The 21,477-nt window shown below is 39.5% G+C and overlaps 1 protein-coding gene across 2 annotated transcripts in view; it reads left to right on the top strand.

Annotated features, from left to right (window-relative positions):
• Positions 1-21,477, top strand: part of adcy7 (adenylate cyclase 7) — a 54,785-nt gene that overhangs the window by 13,439 nt on the left and 19,869 nt on the right. For both annotated transcript variants that reach the window (XM_051378840.1, XM_051378839.1), the window contains exons 2-5: positions 11,025-11,756; positions 16,623-16,820; positions 17,190-17,354; positions 17,622-17,771. In XM_051378840.1, the coding sequence (XP_051234800.1) occupies positions 11,592-11,756; positions 16,623-16,820; positions 17,190-17,354; positions 17,622-17,771 (678 nt within the window). In that variant the 5' untranslated portion in view covers positions 11,025-11,591. The remainder of the gene's footprint in view (positions 1-11,024; positions 11,757-16,622; positions 16,821-17,189; positions 17,355-17,621; positions 17,772-21,477) is intronic.

Genomic DNA, 21,477 nt, shown 5'->3' with positions numbered 1-21,477 from the left:
AAAATATGTAAAAATACTCTGCTATGATTAATAAGTTTTTCCAACATAAAACATAAACAACACGTAGACTCAGATGAGGAGCCTATTGCGCACCAAAATCAGCGACTAGCAGATGTAACAATTTTTTTTTTTATAGCTTAGCTTGTTAGATTGGTAGCTTGTAACTGGCAGTGGCTGAGTTAGGGGTTGTGAAACATGTAATATCTGCTACGATGTTAATGTGTTCATATTGTCACATTGTTATTATGTAGTAAATAGTTGAGTGAAGCTTGAGGGTCCAGTTTACATCCAAAAACTACACACCATGTTTGCTGTCAAAACTTTACTATGTACAAATTTGGTCTCTGCACAAACAAGTTTAGTTTAGTTTAGTTAGAAGTTTCAGGTTTCTTTGCCGGTGGCATTTGCCAGACAACAATTGGCTTTCAAATTTATTACATAGCAAATCTAGCTTACCTGGGGTATATTTGTATCTTAGATTTTAGAGAGGTGCACAGACTCTCCCTTCACGAGAGGAATGTGAAAACAGGGCAAACTTAGCACAGATACAAGTCAGTAAAGTCAAGGTCTGCCATTTTAGGGGACATAAATCCTTGTACTCTTTTTTAGCTGTGTCATTGTACACAATGCAGGAGCAACAGCATGGCATGGCTGTAAACTTTATAAACCATCTCTCAAAATTACCCAAAACCCACTGTGGTGAAAGCAGAAAAGAGTGATAGAAATGTGTGGCTGTGTGATGACAGACAGTGTTTTCTTCCGTAAGACACTGCACCTCTACGCTGTAGATGCCTCATGGCTGTAGCTGTGACCTGTCCCTGCTCTCTGCAGTAATGTGCTTCCAGTGTATGCTGCTCAAATGCGAACCTGCATCTATACACGTACACCTTTATGTAATGTGGTAATGTGAGGAATGTGAATTTTCAAATGAAAATCAAATCTGAAATATGAATCTTTGGCAGACATTAAAATCCTGTTTTAAACCCAAGCCATCTTTGATTTACATAATATTCGTTCACTTTATTTGCAGTGCTTGTGTTAGAGACCTTGAAGACTGCAGTAAGAGAGGAGATCAACATTGAGTTGGAATGCTATTATAGATACATTTGATATATCCTAACACAAAGATTAAATATTGCTGGGGATGAAGTCACAGTCTGCGCATGGACTCACTCAAGGAATTTTAATCCCCTCCATATAAACGCTATAGTCTAATGTCACACTAATGCACCACTGTATTTGAACATCAGATCGGCCAGTGTGAGAGTTGCTGTTTTGTGTTCTGCTAAAAGCTGTGTGGGAGTTGTGGGTCTTATCTGTCTCATGCTATGGTCCATGGTAGACTACTTCCTCAGTAGGTTTTACCATTTTCTTTATCAGATTTATGTATGATCACCATCTTGCATTACTTTGAGTTACCTAATTGTCAGTTAGTGTGAAGGAATTCTTTCTAAGTGGCACTGATGCAGAGACATGACATACAGTGTGGGGACAACAGGACGTTATCCACAGTGGAAGGAATAATGCAAGACATTGGCCTGTAAACCACATATGTAGTATTGTTCTACATGCACAGGGCTTTTCGATATCACGATGAACATATTGTGGTATAACCTTCCAAAATTTGTACAAAATTCTGCTTTCCAAATTCATGATTAAAAGCCAATTCTGATCCAAACTGTAATATTCTCTGTGGCGTGCACAGTATTCTTACATATTCTTGTTACGCAGACAGTATGTGGGAATACCATAGGTATATTACAGTGATATTTTAATGGGGCTGGTTGCACAAATGACGCATGGAAATAGAAAAAAAACACCACATAAACACTGAGGAATACATTTTTGAATTCTTACTGATGTGTTTCTACCAGAAATAAGTAAGTATTTGGCCAAATAGTACACCAAAGGTGACAGACCAAGTTACTGATAAAACCACAAGCATCAAGAACGCTTAATAAACCATAGATGTTTTCACTTGAAAAACATGCTGTTTTTAATGTGAGAGTAAACTTTAAATCAACTTTTAATTAGGGATGTCCGATATTCACTAAAAAATGTAATATCAGGAATTATCGGTATCTGTTTTTTATAACCGATGTTTGTTCTGTAGGCTTCAGCATTTCCGAGCCTGCATGAACGCAGCATGGGACGTTTACCGGCGTGCGCTAGATGACGTATAACAACAACAACTACCCTAGACTGGTTGGTTGCTAACCGTGGCTAACAAGCAAACAATTTAAAGCTGAATGATTTTAATATTAACACAAAATAAAAGTGCAGTGCACCTTAAATATTTTACCCTGCTATGAGCTGTTCCTTAACCAAACTAACTATTGGCTTAAAATTTACATTAGCACTCCTTCAGGTGCATAATACAATTAAACACAATAACCAAAGCTAGCGCTTAGCTAGCGATTAGCGTTAGCGCTCTTTTCAGTATTAATACAATGAAAGTTGAAGTTGTTCTCTTATTTTGCACAGACAGTGTTTACATTTGGAAAGCCATGTTGCATTTATGTATGCATCCAGTGGGGCATCACAATAAAATTATATTTTATACAGTTATACAGTTATACAGTCCATGTATGCATGTACATGCTCACAAGCATAATATGTCTGAAAGCAAAATGTTATCCTCCCATTTTTCTTGTTATATTGTGTAATAGATATTATGTAATTCCATTGTCAGTGGGGTGTTTAAATCACTGCTGTCAAGGACCCATTAACCTTAATTTGCTTTTGATGTGGAGCAAGACCTCACCCTGTTGTACAAACATACATGAGCTAATATTGAGAATCTAAAATATATTTAAAGACATTGGGGTTGTAACAGATTTTACGTCAGAAAAGCCAAAGTTCCACTACACTTGGCAGCAGTTTACTATGCGCTTAAGTCAACTTAAGTCTGTGTGTTTACTGTGAGTAAATTAGCTACACACATGAGTAAACCTTTGCTGTCAGAGATTCTGCTATAAGCCTTAGTGATTTCACAGAGAAATACATGTTATTGTTATTATGTATCCCATTTTCTTCACTACCTTATTCAACCAGAAGAACTAGCCACAGAAATAGAGGAGACAGCTCTCCCATGTGTTCCCATTATAGGTTTATATCTTTCAGTCACCGTGCCACAGGATGCAGGTCAGACATCACAGTTGACAGTTGAGGGTGTGGTGGTTATATAGAGCGTCACATACACATACACATACACATACACACACACACACAAGAAGAAGAATTGGCTCGCGGGTCAAACTCTTACAGCACTGCAGGGATTTTCCTGCAGCTAAAGCCCTTGCAGTGTTGCCCATTCCTGGTGTGGCCTCCATTGTCGGTACTTCCCAAACATAATAGAGAATGTGTTTAATGAGGACGGCCATCATGGAATATGTTTCCCTCTAATATCTGGCAATTGCGTATGGGGAATACTTAATCCTTGCTCGTTTGGATCAAAGGGCTTCTGCCATAAGCATTGTAGGCTGACTTGTATGTACTTATGCACTGCAGTGTAAACCTTATTGATGAGCCAGATATTAGCTTCTGGTGTTTAAAGTCATTTCATCCTCCTTGACAAAATGCTGTTTGACAATGAAGGTCAAACAGTGGAGTTATATAGGTGAATGCGCTGTATCAATCACAAACACAGTTAAAACAACACAAGTTATGACTGTAGATCGTAGAAAACATGCACCAGATGGCCCTGTCAGCAGCCAGGGCTTTATGGTAGCCTGGAAAATTACCGTCATCAGGCTGATCTGAAGCTGCCACCAGTTTCTTCTGCAGCAGCTCTGCAAGATATTCATGTTAGGTTTTGTTTAGCTGTGTAAACAGCTCTCTGCTGTGCTGGTTGCAGATGTTGAGGTTTGTCTTTGAATGGCAGTGCTGGTAGTAAGCTGGCTGGCATACTAAAGGATAATTATGGTTTTCTCATTGGTGGCGGTGGTGGAAAGGACTGGGCATACAGAGGGGCCCTACTGCTCCACAGTTACAGGATGGAGTGGGTCCAGTTATGAAACCTGAAATGGGGATGTGGCTAGCTACACCAGCTGGAAACAATGGTCTCTCTCACTGTAGCACATTCTTTCCACCCTGTTTTTCTTGTCAAGTTTGTTTCCAAATGATGTATCTTTTGTGGAAAAAATAAACATTCCATGCAGCTCATCTGTCAGTGTGTATTATTGTACATTATATACGTTTTATTTACGCTAAAGGTTTTAGCACCAACAAAAATACTTTGGAAATGGGCTGGATGAAAAAAGCTACACTAACATTTCAAAAAAACATGAATTCCTACAACATTTATAGCTGAGAAATTCATACCATAAGAAGCTTAAACTTTTCAATTGAGCTTAAAGGTGCTTTTAATTAAAGGATCAGTGGGTAAGAATTAGGGCTTTCAACTAGTAGTTGTACTACTTAAAGCCAATTGTCGGCTGGTCGCTGAACAATTATAATATTAATTAATTAGAAGTAGTATCATCTAGTGGTGTAGTTGCAGATTTCAATATTGTATATTATATTTAATTTCTGCCAATAGATCTTTGTAAATGTTACCCACTGGACCTTTTATTTTATTTATTTTTTGTATATTTTTGGGGCTTTTATTGCCTTTTATTATAGTGACAGCTGAAGACAGACAGGAAAGGGGGGCAGAGTGGGGGATGACACGCAGCAAAGGGCCGCAGGTCGGATTCAAACCCTGGGCCGCTGCAGCAAGGACTGAGCCTCGGTACATGGGTCGCCAGCTCTACCCACTGACCTAACCGGGCGCCTACACACTGGACCTTTTAAAGATAAAACCAAGAATATACACACATACACATTCACACAACAGCAAGTTGAAGGTTCAGAGATTAACAATAAATTCTGTTGGCTGCGCTTTAAAGAGGACATCTACTGCCTTCAACAACAGTCTCTGCAGTAAAATCCTTTCACTAGTCAGGATTGTGTCTGTCAGAGAAGGGAGAATTCCTCTTGAAGAAGTTGTTTACTTTGCATGGCCTCTTGCCACCAAATAATGTTAAATATTTTTTTTCCTTTTAACCGTAACTGGTTTCATTGAATAAGACAAACCTCTTCTGGGCCTCGTCTCATTTTGTATGACTATGCTGACATTATGCTGGGGATGATTTGGGACAGTGTTTTTCCTGTGCGAGTGTGCAGGTGTTTTCAAACCCAAACGGCATGTGATAAGGAAACAGCGTAGACTAATTCGATGAATGCTCTTTCAATATTGGATTTGCCCCGTGGCTGATATGTTTAGATCTAAATTCTATGTATTTTTAAATCAATAAACCCGTCTTTGGACTGCTATTTGTGTCAAGCAGCAAAATTGATGGTTTCACTTGTGGTGGTGCAACTTGGCTCCAGTTTGTGGAAGTAAATGTGAAACACACACAGTAATGGCCAGCTTCCGAGCACGTGGTGCTCTTGCTTGCACTTCCTGTATTTATTATAAGCAGTGGCATTTGAAGCTTAAATCAGTTCTAAGATAGCCTCCTGTTAATATTGTTAAGTTTCAGCAACTCCTTCTGGTGAATGCGGCTAATTCAATACCAGTAGACAGTACTGGGAGGAGAGATGGGAAAGGACAGAAGGCTTAATCTAATCTGCCTCGTGCATTGCTGTGCATACATCAGTCATCTGTTTATGGAAAGGTGCTGTGTATGAGCAAGCTCCTGCGAGATTACATAGGTAGCCTATAGATTAGAATTTGTCCCATGCACATACTGAAAATAACAATGGGTAATTGAGTCCTGTTAATCACTGATTATATCATGGCAAGTACTGATATCTGCAATATAAAATGCCAGCGCTGGTTAGCCAGGACTCTGAAACATTTCCCAGTTCACGGATCATCAAATCATCAAATAACCATCTTTTAAATTCCCTGGTGTCAGTGTCCACGAAACAATGCAGACCTGAGCATAAATTACACACTTAAATGGGTAAACTAGTGCTGATGAGTAACTGCACATTCAGTTTAGAAAGCTTGGCTATCAAGATACCCTGTTATTCCTCGGATATAAGCTCTCAGGGTATAAACTTGGTTGAATGCTGGGTTGGACATGTATGAGTCTTAACTATGGAGAGAAAAGTAATTTAATTATATTTAACTGACCAAATAAAGAAAGACAGACAAAGATTAAAGGGACATTGTGTAGGAATTTCTCCCATCTAGCGGTGAAATTGTATTTTGCATTCAAACGAATAGTGCTCTCTAGTGCCTCGCGTTTTCAAATGCGTATTGCAACTACGATAGCCGTTATGTACCAAGAAGCCTACCTGTCGAGGAGAAAGCAGGCAACTTCAGCGTCCCTTTGAAAGTGTTTCTCCTTCATTAGCTCTTTCCACCTGGGAAAAGCTACCCCGATGTTTACCCTCGTTTTTTTAATTCGCTGGTCACGTTGCCTTTTTAATTCCCTTTTTTGCTTTTTTGGCGACGAGGATTCCTTCTCCTGTGGCTCGGCATAAGTATGATCCTCCATTATTAACTAAAGTGCAGTGCAGACTTTCAAATGTGCCGGGGCAGTGACAAGCGCCTCTCACTGATCTCTTTCTCCGTTATAGCTGGTTTCAGTCACATGACGCTGGCTCTGAACGATAATGCGTTGTGGATTAGCTAGACAGGTAGGCTAGTGCTTTATGTCCCTCTCAGCGATTATAGTTTTTCAAAATGGCAGAACGACATGGAAGCCTCCATGGACTTGCCCGTCCAATGTATATACAGATAAGAAATTCTTCGCTGACGAGGATAAGTCAGATCATTGGCAGAGGTCATTTTACACCAATGAGGACACATTTATGAATGAAGACATTGATTTTAGCTAATAAAATACTTAAAACACTACACAATGTCCCTTTAAGAACAAGAGAACAAACATCCATGCATGTGAGCATACATAAGGAACTGAAACTGAAATGAACTAAATTTGGTAAGTATTTAATGTGAGTCTGTGTATTTCCATTGTTTTGCATAGATGTGTAGAGCTATCAAAGTACACTGTAGAATGGAGTGCCTGTTAATAGTGACAACCAGAGATTAACCCATCTCATATGATGGGTTCAATGTGGGCTGACTATGCTTCAAACATATGCGCATTGACTATATCATCATCTTGATTATTTCAAGAGCCCAAAAAGCATATTTTAGCGTTTTTTTTAACTTAAATCGTGATGGAAGCATGGTCTAGCTGAGATTTAGCCGCATTGTCTAACCCTTTATCCGTAGAGCATGGGCTAAGAATTGTGGTTTGCTTTTTTCTTTTACAGAGGTCACTCTTTGTTCTTTTTTTTTTTTTGTCCAAATTGATTGCCAACACAAAGACTGCCATAAAAGCAGAGTGATTTGCTTCGGAAAGAAACCTGCCTGTTTGCTCTCCATGAAAAGGCTTTGAATTGGGCGTAAGTTTGGTGCAGATCTGACCAGATTTTTAGATAAGATTGGTTTATTACCCGAGAGGTGATTAGTTGGCATAAAGGGACTGGATTCACCATTCAGCATTCAACCAGAAAGAGTAAATGAGGAACTTCCCATGCTTCCTTGAAAATTCAAATTAACTCATGATAAATGATGACTCTGCAAGTTAAAAGGACTAGTCAATGTTTTATTTCAAATCTAATATGCTAAAGCATGGAGGCAAAACAATACAAAATATGTTATACTTAGAGACTGCATTGTATCTATCTAGCTGCTTGACATATCTCCTCCAGTTGCTTTGCTTCCTGTTAGGCATCTGGCATTGTCTGGTGCTTTTAAGCTGGCCAGCAGATACCTACTCCTGCTTTGTTTCTGGGGAGGCTAAACATGTCACTCCTCTGCTGAACAGACTACTTGTGCTTGTGAACACCCTGGGGTTACCATGGATTAATATAGTGTAAATAGCAATTATAATCAAAAGGTCCCATGTAGATTAGACTCTTGGTGCATAAAAACCGAGAGTTCTGACTTCCCAATGTACAGTATACATTCTATATTGTTAGTATCTATATTAAAAGCGCTTTGAGTGGTCGGAAGACTAGAAAGGCGCTATACAAGTACAGGTCCATTTACCATTTATCTGAATAGAGAGAATATACACATTTATAATTACTCCCATCAATCAATCAATCATTGGTGTTACAACTCAATCTATAACTAAAAACGAATTAATAGGATACTGCAGATTGCTTCTTTTGATGACTAAAGTATTGTGCAATCTTTTAGGATACTAAGAAAAGTAACTTCATTTTATTAGTCTCCCCCTGATATATTTAGACCCACCCATGGTTTCCATACTTATCATGGTTACGCCGCTTTTCTGAAGCTGTCTACAAAAACACTACTGCTACAGCTCCCAATCTCTGTTACACTTCACCTCCTCTTTTCTTTGACACGATGTATGGTCCTGCGTCTCAGCAGCAAGCATGCAGTGACGTTAGTTGGTTTTGTATGGCTGCTGTTCCAGGATTCAGTGACGCCAGTTTACAAGGCTGCTATGTGATTCCCTCAATTGCCAAGCTTTCATAGTAAAAGACCTGGCAGTCAATGCAGCACAGTTTCAGCTATTCATCTTCTCTTGCTGAGAGACTCAGCTCTATTGAAGCGTACATCCCTGTCTCTCTGTTCTCCCAGCTCAGTGCTACAACACAACCACAGGTCTGATGTTGCTGCTTTTTTACCATGGTAACTTTAGAGTTGGAGCCTGAAAAGCCAGGGCCAGGAGCTTTAACATCTGGTAAATGAAAGTTCTTGCACTGTCAAATGGCTGTCTAAAGTCTAGACAAACACTTAAAATGCTGAAGGCCCTGAGTCATCTGACCTCGACCATTGATTTAGGATCATTTTATTAACCTTTTAACTTCCTTTTTTTTGTTGTATTCAGCAAGTGAAGAAAACATGGAGCAGGCTAACTCAGAGGCATATTGGGTTTGGTCCACAATTGCACTTCAACTTGTTTCTTGTTCTTGTTCGGTCTTGTCACTTACTGGTTGATCAGTGTACTAAGAAACAAAAGACATCCAGACATTTGTTGGGTAACAGGAAAAACACTTAACTGAGAGCCATCAAACTGAGAGAAATATCTGATGGTTCCTTTTTTACTTCTTTCTTCTTTATTTGGTTACTTCTTATTGCATTTCCCTTGATTTCCTGTATTGCTTGTGTTTTGCTCTCAAGTGTCACCACTGCCTTGTATAATGTCCCCAGACTATCAAATGAGCATACTTACCTGAAATGAACATTCCCATGCTTGTGATCATAAAAAATATATATGGCTCCGGCTTTGTCTACCATTTATGATGACATTTATAGTAACGTGTGCTTAAGAATGTACATCAGCGCTGCATACATCAGCGCTTTATACAGTCGTTTACAGGTTTAAGATCTAGACATGGCATTAGGTAGGTATGTGGAGTACATGATTTTCTCCAGTGTAAACAGGTACAGGTTCCCTTCTTATAGGTCAGCTGTTCCTCATTGATGCAAGAGGAGGACTCTGTCCCCCACCAGTGCTATGGGCTTTGTTTTACCTCCCTGTTACTTTTACTGCCCTCAGACTGCCGGTGGTGTATTATCTGAGGCTAGGGAGAGCCGGCTGGATGCTGTTCTGTCCAGCAGTGAAAGTTTGAAGTGGTTGTAAACTGCCAGCGGGCAGGTCAGTCTCAGTGTGGCAATGCGTTCTACCACTACAGATGAAAGCATTGCGGGTAACTCTTCACTTACCCTCAGAGCAACAGGTGTGTGTATGTGTCTTGTCCTTTTTTGCCCTGCTTTTCTCCTTTTATGGCACGTAGCATCTGTCGCTGTTGCTATTTGAAGGACAAACATGAAGCAGAGCCTTACACACACTGCACACAGCAATATTAGCAACTGGAGGAAATGAGGTTTCTATTGACATCGGTGCGAAGTTCATATTGTTTCTATTGAGCTTCAAGACAGTGCCTCCTCTGCCCTCCCAAATGAATATATGGAGCTCTTATTAGCTATAACTGGACAGTTAGAGGCAAATCTTCTCTGTGTTCTTTTTGAGCATTATAATTTATAATCTTACCATTGTCAGAATAATTTCATTAAGATTTATTTATTACCAGAATGCAGTCCTTACCTAAGCTCCACTGCCCCTGCCTCTCCTGTCCTGACTGTGGTGTCTACGGATAGTACGTTGTGATTATTAGGTCTTCTTGCAGTTCGGCCAAAGCGCCCTAATTGTTTGAAGAGATATCCACAGTATGTGGTTTGACAAAGCCTTTCTGGTATCTTCTCTCAGACTCTGTAGTGTAAATAGGACATGATCTCTCACGAAGCAAGGAGACGCATTGTTCTTAGACAGAAAGAGGATAAATCAAATGGCTCATATTGCAGGTTTTGATTTATGTTTACAGTTTTGATCATAAAGGTAAGCCACCAGTGCTCACAGATTGTTTTGAAAGGATGAGCAGGTCATTAAAAGGCCGTCGTCTTCCAATAACAGGCAGGGATCCATACAGGTATGGATTGCATATAAAGTCACAGGTCCACTTGATTTGTGTGACTGTTGTCTTCTTTTATTACCTCAGCTGTGGATCTTATTGTTAGTTCAGCTGGGGGAGAATTAAGTGATTTGTGGCTGTAGAGAAGTTCATTCCACAATGTTGTATGGTTCAGTGAATGGCTCCAAAGCAACTGCTCTTATTAGCAGTATTATCATTATGGGTGCTTTATATGAAGGTTCTGGTCAACCTGAGCCAGGGACCTGGGCAAAACGGAGACGGGGCTTTCTGGATTGTGGAAATTGCGGAGTTCACGTATGAATAAGCATGTTCTCATCGAGTGATCCAGATATTTATGTCTTACTCTCACAGTATTCCCAGTGAGTCACATGAGGTGCCTGATTACAATCTGCCGGTTTTAGAAGTTTTTGTTGTATTTGCATAAAATATTGTAACATTATAATAAAATAGTGTATGTTGATTTTAAAATCTTTGTCTTGTTTGTGTGTGCCACCAAGCCTTTGCTAAAAGTTTTTTTTTTTCTCCCTGCTCTCCTTCTATGTGCCTCTAAGGAGTGGAGCTGCTGACGTTGCATCTCGAAACCTGGTGGGATCACTGATGACCTTTGTTGCTGCCCTCACCAGCTCTTTTTTTCCCCCTGCTCTTCCTCCTTATCCCTCTCCTCCCCTTTCTTAAACTCCCCTCCCCTCCTCCTGTGTGTCTCTCAGCCCTGGGTTTATTACTCAAACCCACTGAAGGGAGCAACACAGTATCTGGCAAAGGATGAAGCGGGTTTGCCTGCCAACACCAGACAGAGGATAGAAGACACAAAAGGACTAGCGAAGGGGAGAGAATCACAAAGAGAGAGAAAGACACACACAGAGGACAACTAGTGGAGAGGGCTACAACGAAGCTGTGAGAGAAGCAACAACATTCAAGATGCCACGCTGAAGGAAAAACACAAGTTTCACTTGAGCGTCATGAGCTAGCAAGGGGACCCTAACAGATTTAGAACTGTGGACTCTTCTTAACAAACTTCTGCCCACCCCCACCCACACACAAAACTTGTGGAGTCACGCACTCCCGTTCGCTGGGGCTCCTTGTTAACACCTGATATGCCTGTATAAGAAGTTTGAGCCATGCCGGCCAAGGGGAAGTACCTGTTGAACGACCAGGAGCTGAAAAATGAGGCACTATACCGCAAATTCTCCTGCATCAGCCAGTATCAGCCGCTGGTGCTGTTGCTGGGCCTCTCCATGCTCTTCTGTGGAATCCTCCTCATCCTCTTCTTTGCTCAACAACTGGTGAGTCTTCACATTCATATGTGTTTGTTAAAAAGTGAAAGGAAAAATCTGGTTATGTAGGTATTTTAGGTTTTCTACCATATGAAAATGTTAGAGTGCCTTCATTTTTAGAAAATGCTGTAAGTACTTTAATATAATCAGTTTTATGTAGAATGAAGAATCCAACCCGCTGAAACTGTTAACTGTGTAACTTTAGGTCAAAACACTTTTGTGTGTAGATGTCCTCACGAACAGGATTATCGTAGATGTATTTTTTACAAGGGAAAATATGCCCATACAATGCTATGCTAGGACATATTTTTGAGATGTGCACTTTTTTTTCGTTTTCTTTGCATTTTTGTGGTGACAGACATGGTGCATGGGAGAGAGAAATGTCACAACAAGAAACTAGCTGGTGCAAGGCAAAGTGTTGACATTTGATAAAATAGTTTATAGAGTTTTTGACTGTTTTCATCACATGGTGTTACAGTAATACACAGTATTTAAATAACAATGCTGGATACTGTAAATATACACCTTTTTCCAGTCTGACTTACACATTTCAGTTAACTTCACTGGTGCTCTCATCTTGGAACAAGGCCTGTCCATCTGATGTCAACACAGTGCTTCTTAATGTGGAGTTAGATACAGGTTGACTCTAAAGGATACAATGGCTGGTAAACTGTGAAACTAGTAATACTGTTTTTGAGGCTGCATCAAAATAAATGATGATTGTGTTGTCAATGTAAGATTATGTGCAGCAAGTGTTGCTGTAACATACAACTTGACTTAAACTGTACGGCTACTACATTCTTATTTCTCCTGAAGCTTAACAATGACAGTCTGTATGTTACACTTAAACACGAGCCCTGGCAATTATAACCCAGACGTACACATAGTTACATTAAGCAGTGAATCTCTGTTTTCATCTCTCCGGAATGCTGAGAAAAGAGGAAAGCTGAATGAAATGATGTCCGATAAGCAAATTGAAGACACCATTATGGCCAGATCACCTATATAATTATCAGCTAATATGCTCAAGAAAGAAAACAACATTTTGAAGTATTATTTCCAGCCACTGGTTATGCTGTTCATGGGTTGTTCATTATAGCCTGACCGATATTGGCCAGTACCTATATTAGACATCAGATATCAGACCTGCTAGATTTGTTTTGTGTTTTAAATGTGGCCAAGATACATACTGAGTGGGACATCTGAGTTGAAAAATCAACTTGTCAGTGCGCTTTGGTGGACAAACAATGGAGATTATTTTTTTTCCCTCAGAAGTAGTTTTATTGGAGATGTAAGTACTAATACTGTAATCTCTGCTGTCTGAAAACTCCCCCCTCCCATGTATGTAAATGGGAAGGACAAAAAATTACACAACACCTCTCAGTATAATGTGGTCCAGTACAACACCCCTTTGATGAAATCACCAAAAACTGAAATATTTCAGTCAGGAAGATGTTAGGGCAGGACTGTGTTAGATTAGATTGTACAGGCATATTGAGCATACATCACACAGAAACCACAGGACTGTGAAATGGAAATAGTACATCATGAGTATATTATTAGCATATTGAAATGCAGTATAGAGAAGTGTGAAAACAAAAAAAATGAAGATGTGTCACAGTTAGTTGAGAATGACTTTAGAGATTCACAGCCCTGTAACATTTTTCTGTTGCCTTGATGGTGCAGAGAGGATTCATGGAGTTGGATTGTGTATGGGGACTAATGTGGCACATTAGGACGGCAGCAGTAGCCTAATGTTTAGAGAAGCAGGATGTGGCTAGATGGTCTGTTTGAATCTCTAGGTTGGCTGTGAAAATGTGACAAATGAAAAAGTCTCCTCTCCCTCAACAACTATTTAAATAAAGCACTTAACTCCCCTTCACTACCAGTGCAGCTGCCCAGAAGCGTGAATGAGTGAGTGATTGTGTAACTGTATGAATGTGAAGGAGGACATTGCTGAAATAGACACAAAAATAGAGGATGCATTTTTCAGTTGCTTTCCCTAGATTAGAAAAGGAGACAGATTAAATATGCATCCATTAAACAACACAAGGCATATGTATGCTAATGATACTTCTCTGTCAGGAAATTGTCTTGTCTTTCTCTGCAGAGCAGTCAGAGGTCAGGGTGAGCTACAGAACAGTAGCCCTGGAGCTGGTAGTGCTTCAGTTTTGCTCAAAAACAGAGGATATGCCTACTGACATGGGGACTTCAGTACAGGTCTATTCACTGAGGCACAGTCTCCCTGCCAAACACACAACTCTGCACTAACAACCTAAACCATCTTCATAAGCTTTGTTTGAAAACTGAATAGAAGAAAATGACTCGAGGAAAGGAAAGAGAGAAGACAGAAAATGGTGGTTGAAACAATGTAGCTGTCAAAGTGTAGTGAGTGTAATCGTGATTCTTACTGTGACAGGAAAAGGCAGGTATTCATTGACTTCAGCTGATCGGTGGCCTGCTGTTGATTTTGGCATGGTGGCAGGCTGCAGAGCAGTCAGTCAGACCGGCAGTTCATATAGTGAACTGACAGCTTCTGTCACCGGAGATTATATTACTTTCCCCTGTTGGAAAAAACATCTTAACCTTCCTTCTATTGTGTTGCTGCTGAATCTCTGGCACACTCCCTTTTGAAATGGCTCCATCCCTATGTATATGCTCGTGCATACTAACACATTGATTTATTTTCTTGCTCATATACAAATGAACACATACACACAAACACACACAATTGTATTTCCTGCAACTTTCTTTAATTTTAGTTACTCCTTGATCAAAAATTGTTACATTAAATATCCAAAATTCACTTATTCGCTCACTCCCTCATCCATCCCCCCTGTCATACCGCCACTCACTCCTCCTGTTGCTTTTTTGTCCCTTTTCTTCTTTGCTGTCTTCCTGCACACACAGTTGCCAGGGGTACAAAAGAGTAAAGAGAAAATGCTGGGATAGAGCTTGTATAACACTGTTGTTAAATGCAAAGGAGGGGCAGGGTGCCTGTTAGGGGGTGGTTACCGGTGTCAGAAAGTTACTGTCAACTTATATAACTCCTCTCCAATCGACATCGGATGAAGAGCAATGCTGAGAGAAAAACTGGCTGAGCTGATTTTCCAAGTGCCACTTGTGGTAGCAGTCTCAGGCCCTGATTGGCTGGAGAGAGGATATTAAGTAGCCTATTGTTCGGGGTTTGTAAAACTGTATCCAAATACAATGGGTCTATATGTTTCTAAGAGCTGTGAGAGAATGCCTGTGGAGCATGTATTTCATATAAGACATCAGTGTTAGCCATACACGGCTCTTGTTTTGTCATTTCACCTGTTTTCATTATTCAGCCACTGCAGCTTTGACCCCTGCCTTTGTTGTTGATAACTGCCGGTAACTGTGATTATCTGGTAGTTGAGGCACTCTTTAGATAGATAGATAGATAGATAGATAGATAGATAGATAGATAGATAGATAGATAGATAGATAGATAGATAGATAGACTTTATTAATCCCCGAAGGGAAATTGGGTCGTTATAGCAGCCAGGTACATTAAAATACAATGTACTGTTGACCTTATTGTAAAATAACATAATTGACTTGATTTTTCACTTTGTAGTAGTAAATAACATATTTATATATCAGTAAGAACCTGCATAAATACTGAAAAATTATACAATCAATTGGATCATAAAAATAGTTTTGTGAGTGCTAATAATAAGAGAAAAGTATACAAATGCTACATTTGGTTTCATGTGAGTTTTTAAGTCTTTGGTGTGCCATGCTTCGAGCTGTATCTGTTCATGTGATTTTAGCACCTGTTCATATAGAATAATTGTTCTGTTTTCTGCCCACAAGAGGGTTTTGTCAAGACTCACAGCTACATAGGGGAGTAGAAAGTGCTTTAGTTGAGATCTGCCCTTTTCCAATGCTGCCATGGTAACCAGAAAGCTCAACATACAATGCAGAGATGGCCTTCTCTGAGCAGAGATCTATTAACACTGACTTTGTGCGTCTGTCTCACTCTTGAGCGCTCTTTTAACCCCTTGTTTTCTCTTGTGCTCTCCCTCTCTGCCTCCCACGCCAAGACAATCATACAAGTGTACACAATTGTTACTTTCATGAATGCACTTGCATATACAACACACATACACAGAAAGAACATAGACACATACATGCAAACATGCTTCTTCGTTCACATATGCGCACAAATGCATCTTTTTCCCTTCGTGCTTGCTTCTCACTGTACAGTAACCCAATCAGGAAGATGATGGCCTGGAGCAAACAGGACATGATGCAGAAAGGATTTATTAGTCAGAAACACAATACAATACTGATTAAAAAGGATAAGCAAGTATTTTATTGGATTTTAAGTATATATGTAGAGGTGAACAAAATAACAGACTTGCCTACAGTATACCAATTTGGTGAAGCTTATGATTTTAGTGTTAGTTTTTTTGGGACTCGTAAAGCTGTTGATTAAAACCAGGGGTCTTGTTTGGGAATGTAGCTTGTAGTGTTATAAAGCAATATCCTGTATTTTTTTTCAGTCATTGATGGTAAAGGGTCCGCTTATGAGGATTTGTGATTTTGACACATCATTTTAATGTTTGCGACTGATTCTCCTGCACATCAGGCAGCAACTGCATGGTCTTACTGTTCTTCCGCAAGTTGCCGACTGTTGTCTTAAATATTAATTTAATAAAAATGTCTTTTATTAAAGCTGACACATGCAATTAACTGTAATATGACTTATGTTTATAGTACTCTATATAATACCATTGTATGAATTTCATGCATCCATACTGACTGAAAGATATATGAATATGAAATGATGTATTACAGTGATAATATATGCATTATTTTTCTCTTTCTCCCTTGCCGCTGGAGCAGAGTGCAGTGAAACACTGTGCCTTTGTGAGCGTGGTGAGTGGCAGCCTGTGTGTGTTTCTGGCCGTGTTTGTGCTGGTATGTACAGAGATGCTCTCACAGAGATGGAGGCACCTGCTCGGCCTGATTGTATGGGCCACACATCTCACCATGGGCTACACCTTCATCTTCTGCAGCCCCATCATCCTGCCTTGGGACCAGGTAACCTCACCGTCCCATAGGGTCCAGATTAAGGTTATATTTTGTTTTTTAGTATGGTCCTCTCAAGCCACGCACGTTTTCTGGCATGGTAATTATTATAATTATTAGATTTAAGCTGTAATTCTTAAATATTTTCCATCGCTAATATTTGGATGACAGATAATTAAAAAAAACTTGGTTAACATTGGTTAATTAAATATTCTAGTGTGTATGTCTATAATTTACACTGTATTTGTTGATAATATGTCTATAGTATATTCTACAAGTAATTTTCAAGCACTGGATTACTCAAAATGAACGTAGAATTTAGTACAATCTGATTTACTTGTGGCACAACAGGTTGAAATAATGATACCTTTATGTTTCCAGGTGCCTTTCTTCCTCTTCATCATCTTCACCGTGTACACCATGCTGCCGTTCCAGTTGTGGTACGCTGTGGTGCTGAGTGTCATCTCCTCACTGTCTCACATCATGGTCCTCACACTGTACCTCACCATAAAGAGCAGTGTGTCCCCTCCTAACCTTCCGAACCAGGTAAAACCAGCTGGATAAAGAAATGCTTCTGTATCAGTTTCCAACTGTGTACTGAAGACTAGACATACAGTTTTGAATATATAATGTTTGGCCAGAATCAGATACAAAATAATAAGCAAAAAATGAAAGTAAAGACACTAACAAAGTAAATGAGTATTTTCAAAAATCCCAATCCAGCAGGAACAGATGCATAAGTGTGTGTTGTGTGCGCGTGTATATATTACTGTTTTTGAGCTCTAACATCTGCTACTGTGTCTGTTTTTGTAGCTGCTGTCCAATGCAGTGGTGTTCCTGTGTGGCAGTGTGGTGGGAGCCTTTCATAAGGTTCTGATGGAGAAAACCCTGAGGCAGACCTTTCAAGACACCTTGAGGTGCCTGAGCATGCGGATGAAGCTGGTGATAGAAAAGAGACAGCAGGTTAGTGTCGCACACTGGCTATCAAATAATAGCTCACCCATTAAATATGAAAGCCTGCATTATGTTACCAAAGCCTTTCAAAGTCTGGCTCATGACGTTAGTGTGAGTATCCTTAAACTAAACATTTGTTGGATTATTTATACATTTGTGTAACAACCCACCTCCCACACTAACAGTCCACAGTGTCCACATTAAAGGTCAAGTGTGTAACACTTAGGAGGATCTAATGATGTTAATGGAATAAAAAAAAAAGTTCTATCATTATTGTTATTTAAATTCATATGGAGGTTTGCTTACAATCTCTAATAATACCTTGATATGTAGGATAGTATACTATCCTAGGATCTCTTGTACACTTAACAGCCCATTTTCAATCCCATGTCCTCAAATACAGATGCAAGCGGTGTTCAGTCAGTAGCAGTCTGCAACTACACTGCTATATGCCACTAAATCCTATACACTGGTCCTTTAAGAGAGGAATAGTAACAGTGATGAACACATACATTAAGAAACACAGTTACACTAAACATAAAAGAAAAATATGTGCTGAGTCCTGTAGTCATTGCTTTAGGATTATCGAGAGGGTACTTCCCATTACATCCATTTGGTTGAATTAGGCCCACACTACATCCATACACACTCTCATCAAGTAATGATCCATTACATTACATCCATTATTTATTGAAAAATACCACCATTTCATTAGAGTGAGAGGGGAAGTGTCCTGTTTATTGTAAGCCAATAGTGATCATTTTAATACCTTTTATTTTACTGAATCAAATGTATTTTAGTAACCTCACTGAATGGAAACAAAACATTACAAATGATGAAAATAGCTTGCCAGTAATTGTTATTGCCATACTCTAGTAATTGTATTTCATCTTTAAGCTTTGCCTTTGGCTGCCCTCATGTTGACTCTCCCATGGATGTTTTCATTGCGACTAACAAATCCTTCTCAAATTAGATTTTCCTGTGATGCCTTTTAAATTAGATGCATCTGTGCTGACTTGCTTTGACTTCAGAGACATTTTTAAAACAAATGTTCCCCTTTTGTCATTTGTTATGACTGTTGCTTAGTAAGGGACATAAAACGTGCTGACGGAGAAGCTGTTGTGTTGCCTAGGAGGACAGAAAGGAATGATATAATCGTTAACATTCAAACCTCCTCCTGTTGTATTTGAATTGGGGCTGAAAAAAGGGAGCCTGGTGCACAAAGTTAGCCAAAGAGAACAGGGACACAAAAGCATGGTGGGGAAAGCTCCAACACAGCTCTGAATGGGGAACCAATGAGGAACTTGCATTGTTGTCCCACATTAATTTCAGCAGCCCAGTGTGTTGATGTTTCTTGGCAGCGTGCAAAAGACGTCAAACATTTCATTTTAAACTGTGTGACGTTAACATTCCCGTTTGAAACCGATACTTCTCTTGAACACTACTAACCCCTTTACAAGTTCTGATTTCCCTTAAATCAGTGTAAATGTGTCACTGCATGCATTTAGTGACAACAGTTCTTTCAAGATATGTAATATACATAAGTTATTAAAGTAAGTTAATAAAAGACAAATGGGTAACATTAACAGCAGCACTGGATCATGTGGCACATGCTGCAGCTGCCCACCATCATCTATACAAAGGCCAATTTATGAGAGGTGAGTTTTTATGTTTCAGACCCTGGGGAAACTAAAAGGATCATTTGAACCCTGTAAGAGGTCAGCCAGAGTGAATGGGAGGTTCAGGTTGCAAGGAGCCATTTTACACACACACACACACACACACACACACACACACACACACACACACACACACACACACACACAGATGTGCAACCCTAACCCTAACCCTAACCCAGAGATGAATTGCCATACATGATTATTTATCCCTCTTGACCTCTCCTACATTTTTTGTCGCAACCGGATTTAAACAATTTAAACAAAAGTTTGATTATTTTCCTTTTGGTTTGCATATGTTAACTCAAAATGTTAATTTCAATTTTTATATTTATTTGAAATTTTCTAAAAATTAATTTAAAAAGTCAAAAGCGGGAATGTTTTGAGTGAAAACATATTCACCTCTTTGCTGTAACCCTTCAAATTAAGTTAAGGTGCAATTTCATTATTTTGAGTCTTTGAGATGTCTGTACAGCCTGGAGAGTGTCCAGAAACCCTCCAGGGAAATAAATGGCTTGTGACAGCACACTTGGTGTTCACAAAGGGCAACATGGAAAATTCTGACGCGTTAAAGCAAAAGATCCTGTGGTCTGATTAAGAGTAGTTTTGTTGTAATGCAAAGCACTCAAAAAAAATGGGCACAAGTCAGTAGCCATATAACACTCCTTGCATACTGTGTAGTGTGGTAGTGGTCGCATCATGCCAAAGGGGTCAGGGTTTCAGCTCTGACTTGCAAAAGAAATAGAACGATCCATTAATATACAGGAGATTCTTCAAGAGTTATTTGTAGTATATTAGATTGGGAAGACAATCTGTTTTCCAACAGGACAATGGACTGGAGTATACAACTAAATGAGCACTGGAATGGCTTCAAAACAAGAATGTCAATGCCCTTAAGTGGCCCAGCTGAAGCCCAGAATTAAACCCCTTTGAAATTGAACTGTTCACACACTTACACTCCTCATCCCACCTGACCTAGCTTGTGCAAATATTAAAGGGATAGTTCAGGTTTTTTGAAGTGTGGTTGCATGGTTACCTACAGTAGACACTGGTCAGCAAGCCCCGTTTGGAGAAACAGAGAGGAGTACTGACACGTTTTAACCACCTAAACAAAAAGTGTAGTGTGGCACTAGCAATGGAACTTCCGTATTCCAACGCATTAACCCTGACTGCATTGTGCACTATATTACACCGCAGAATGCAAAATTCATGTTTATAAGGATTTTAAAGATGGTGCATGCTTGTGTTTGTCTGGGCTGTACCACTGTAACTCACACAGCTGATCTGCAGCATAATACAGTTGGGCTTATGCATAGGAATATGGAAGTTCTACATTAGTGCCAAAGAAAAGGGCTGTTGGACAGCAACGGAAAGGGGTGAAAATACACTTAAGCAGATATTGATTTACTTAATTTCATAAGTTTGCTTTTTTATGTGGCTCAACCACATTTTTCTGCTGCCCCTGTCCACAGCAGTGCATTGCTCTGCTTCTGTCCTGGGATCCCTGTCAGCTTCTCCAAAGTGGGGTCATGCTGACAACCATCTATTGTAGGTAACACATTGACTATGGATAAGTACCTCACACAACCCCACTCCAACTATCCCTTCAAAGAAAGAGTAGGAAAATTAACCCATAAGAACATAGACCCATTTCTCAAGGACATTTAGTGTTGTTACACACGTGTCACCATGCTTTTAATTTGCTGAAATACATTTTAATGGCTCACAGGGTTGTATACTTGAATATCCGTTTAAATGTGACATTTATATTTCACTTCCAAGCACAGTTCACAGTAAAAAAAAAAATTAACTTTTGTCTGAAAAAAAACTATGTAATCAATTTTCCATTCATTTTGCAACACTACAGATTGTGGAAAAGGTTAAAGGAGGTGAATATTTCAGCAATGTTTTCTAATAAATCTGCAAGGACTTATTTTTTCATACCCACAGAAAAACACACAAACCTCCCTCTCTTTCTTTTATGCAGACACACTCAGTGGTGCACACACACACTCGACGTGCACACACTTAGCTTCGGT

Source organism: Dicentrarchus labrax, unplaced genomic scaffold, assembly GCF_905237075.1.
Source record: "Dicentrarchus labrax unplaced genomic scaffold, dlabrax2021, whole genome shotgun sequence".
NCBI classification, from domain to species: Eukaryota; Metazoa; Chordata; class Actinopteri; family Moronidae; genus Dicentrarchus; species Dicentrarchus labrax.
The sequence above is the reverse complement of the archived record's forward strand: the minus strand, read 5'-3'. Positions and strand labels throughout refer to the sequence as shown.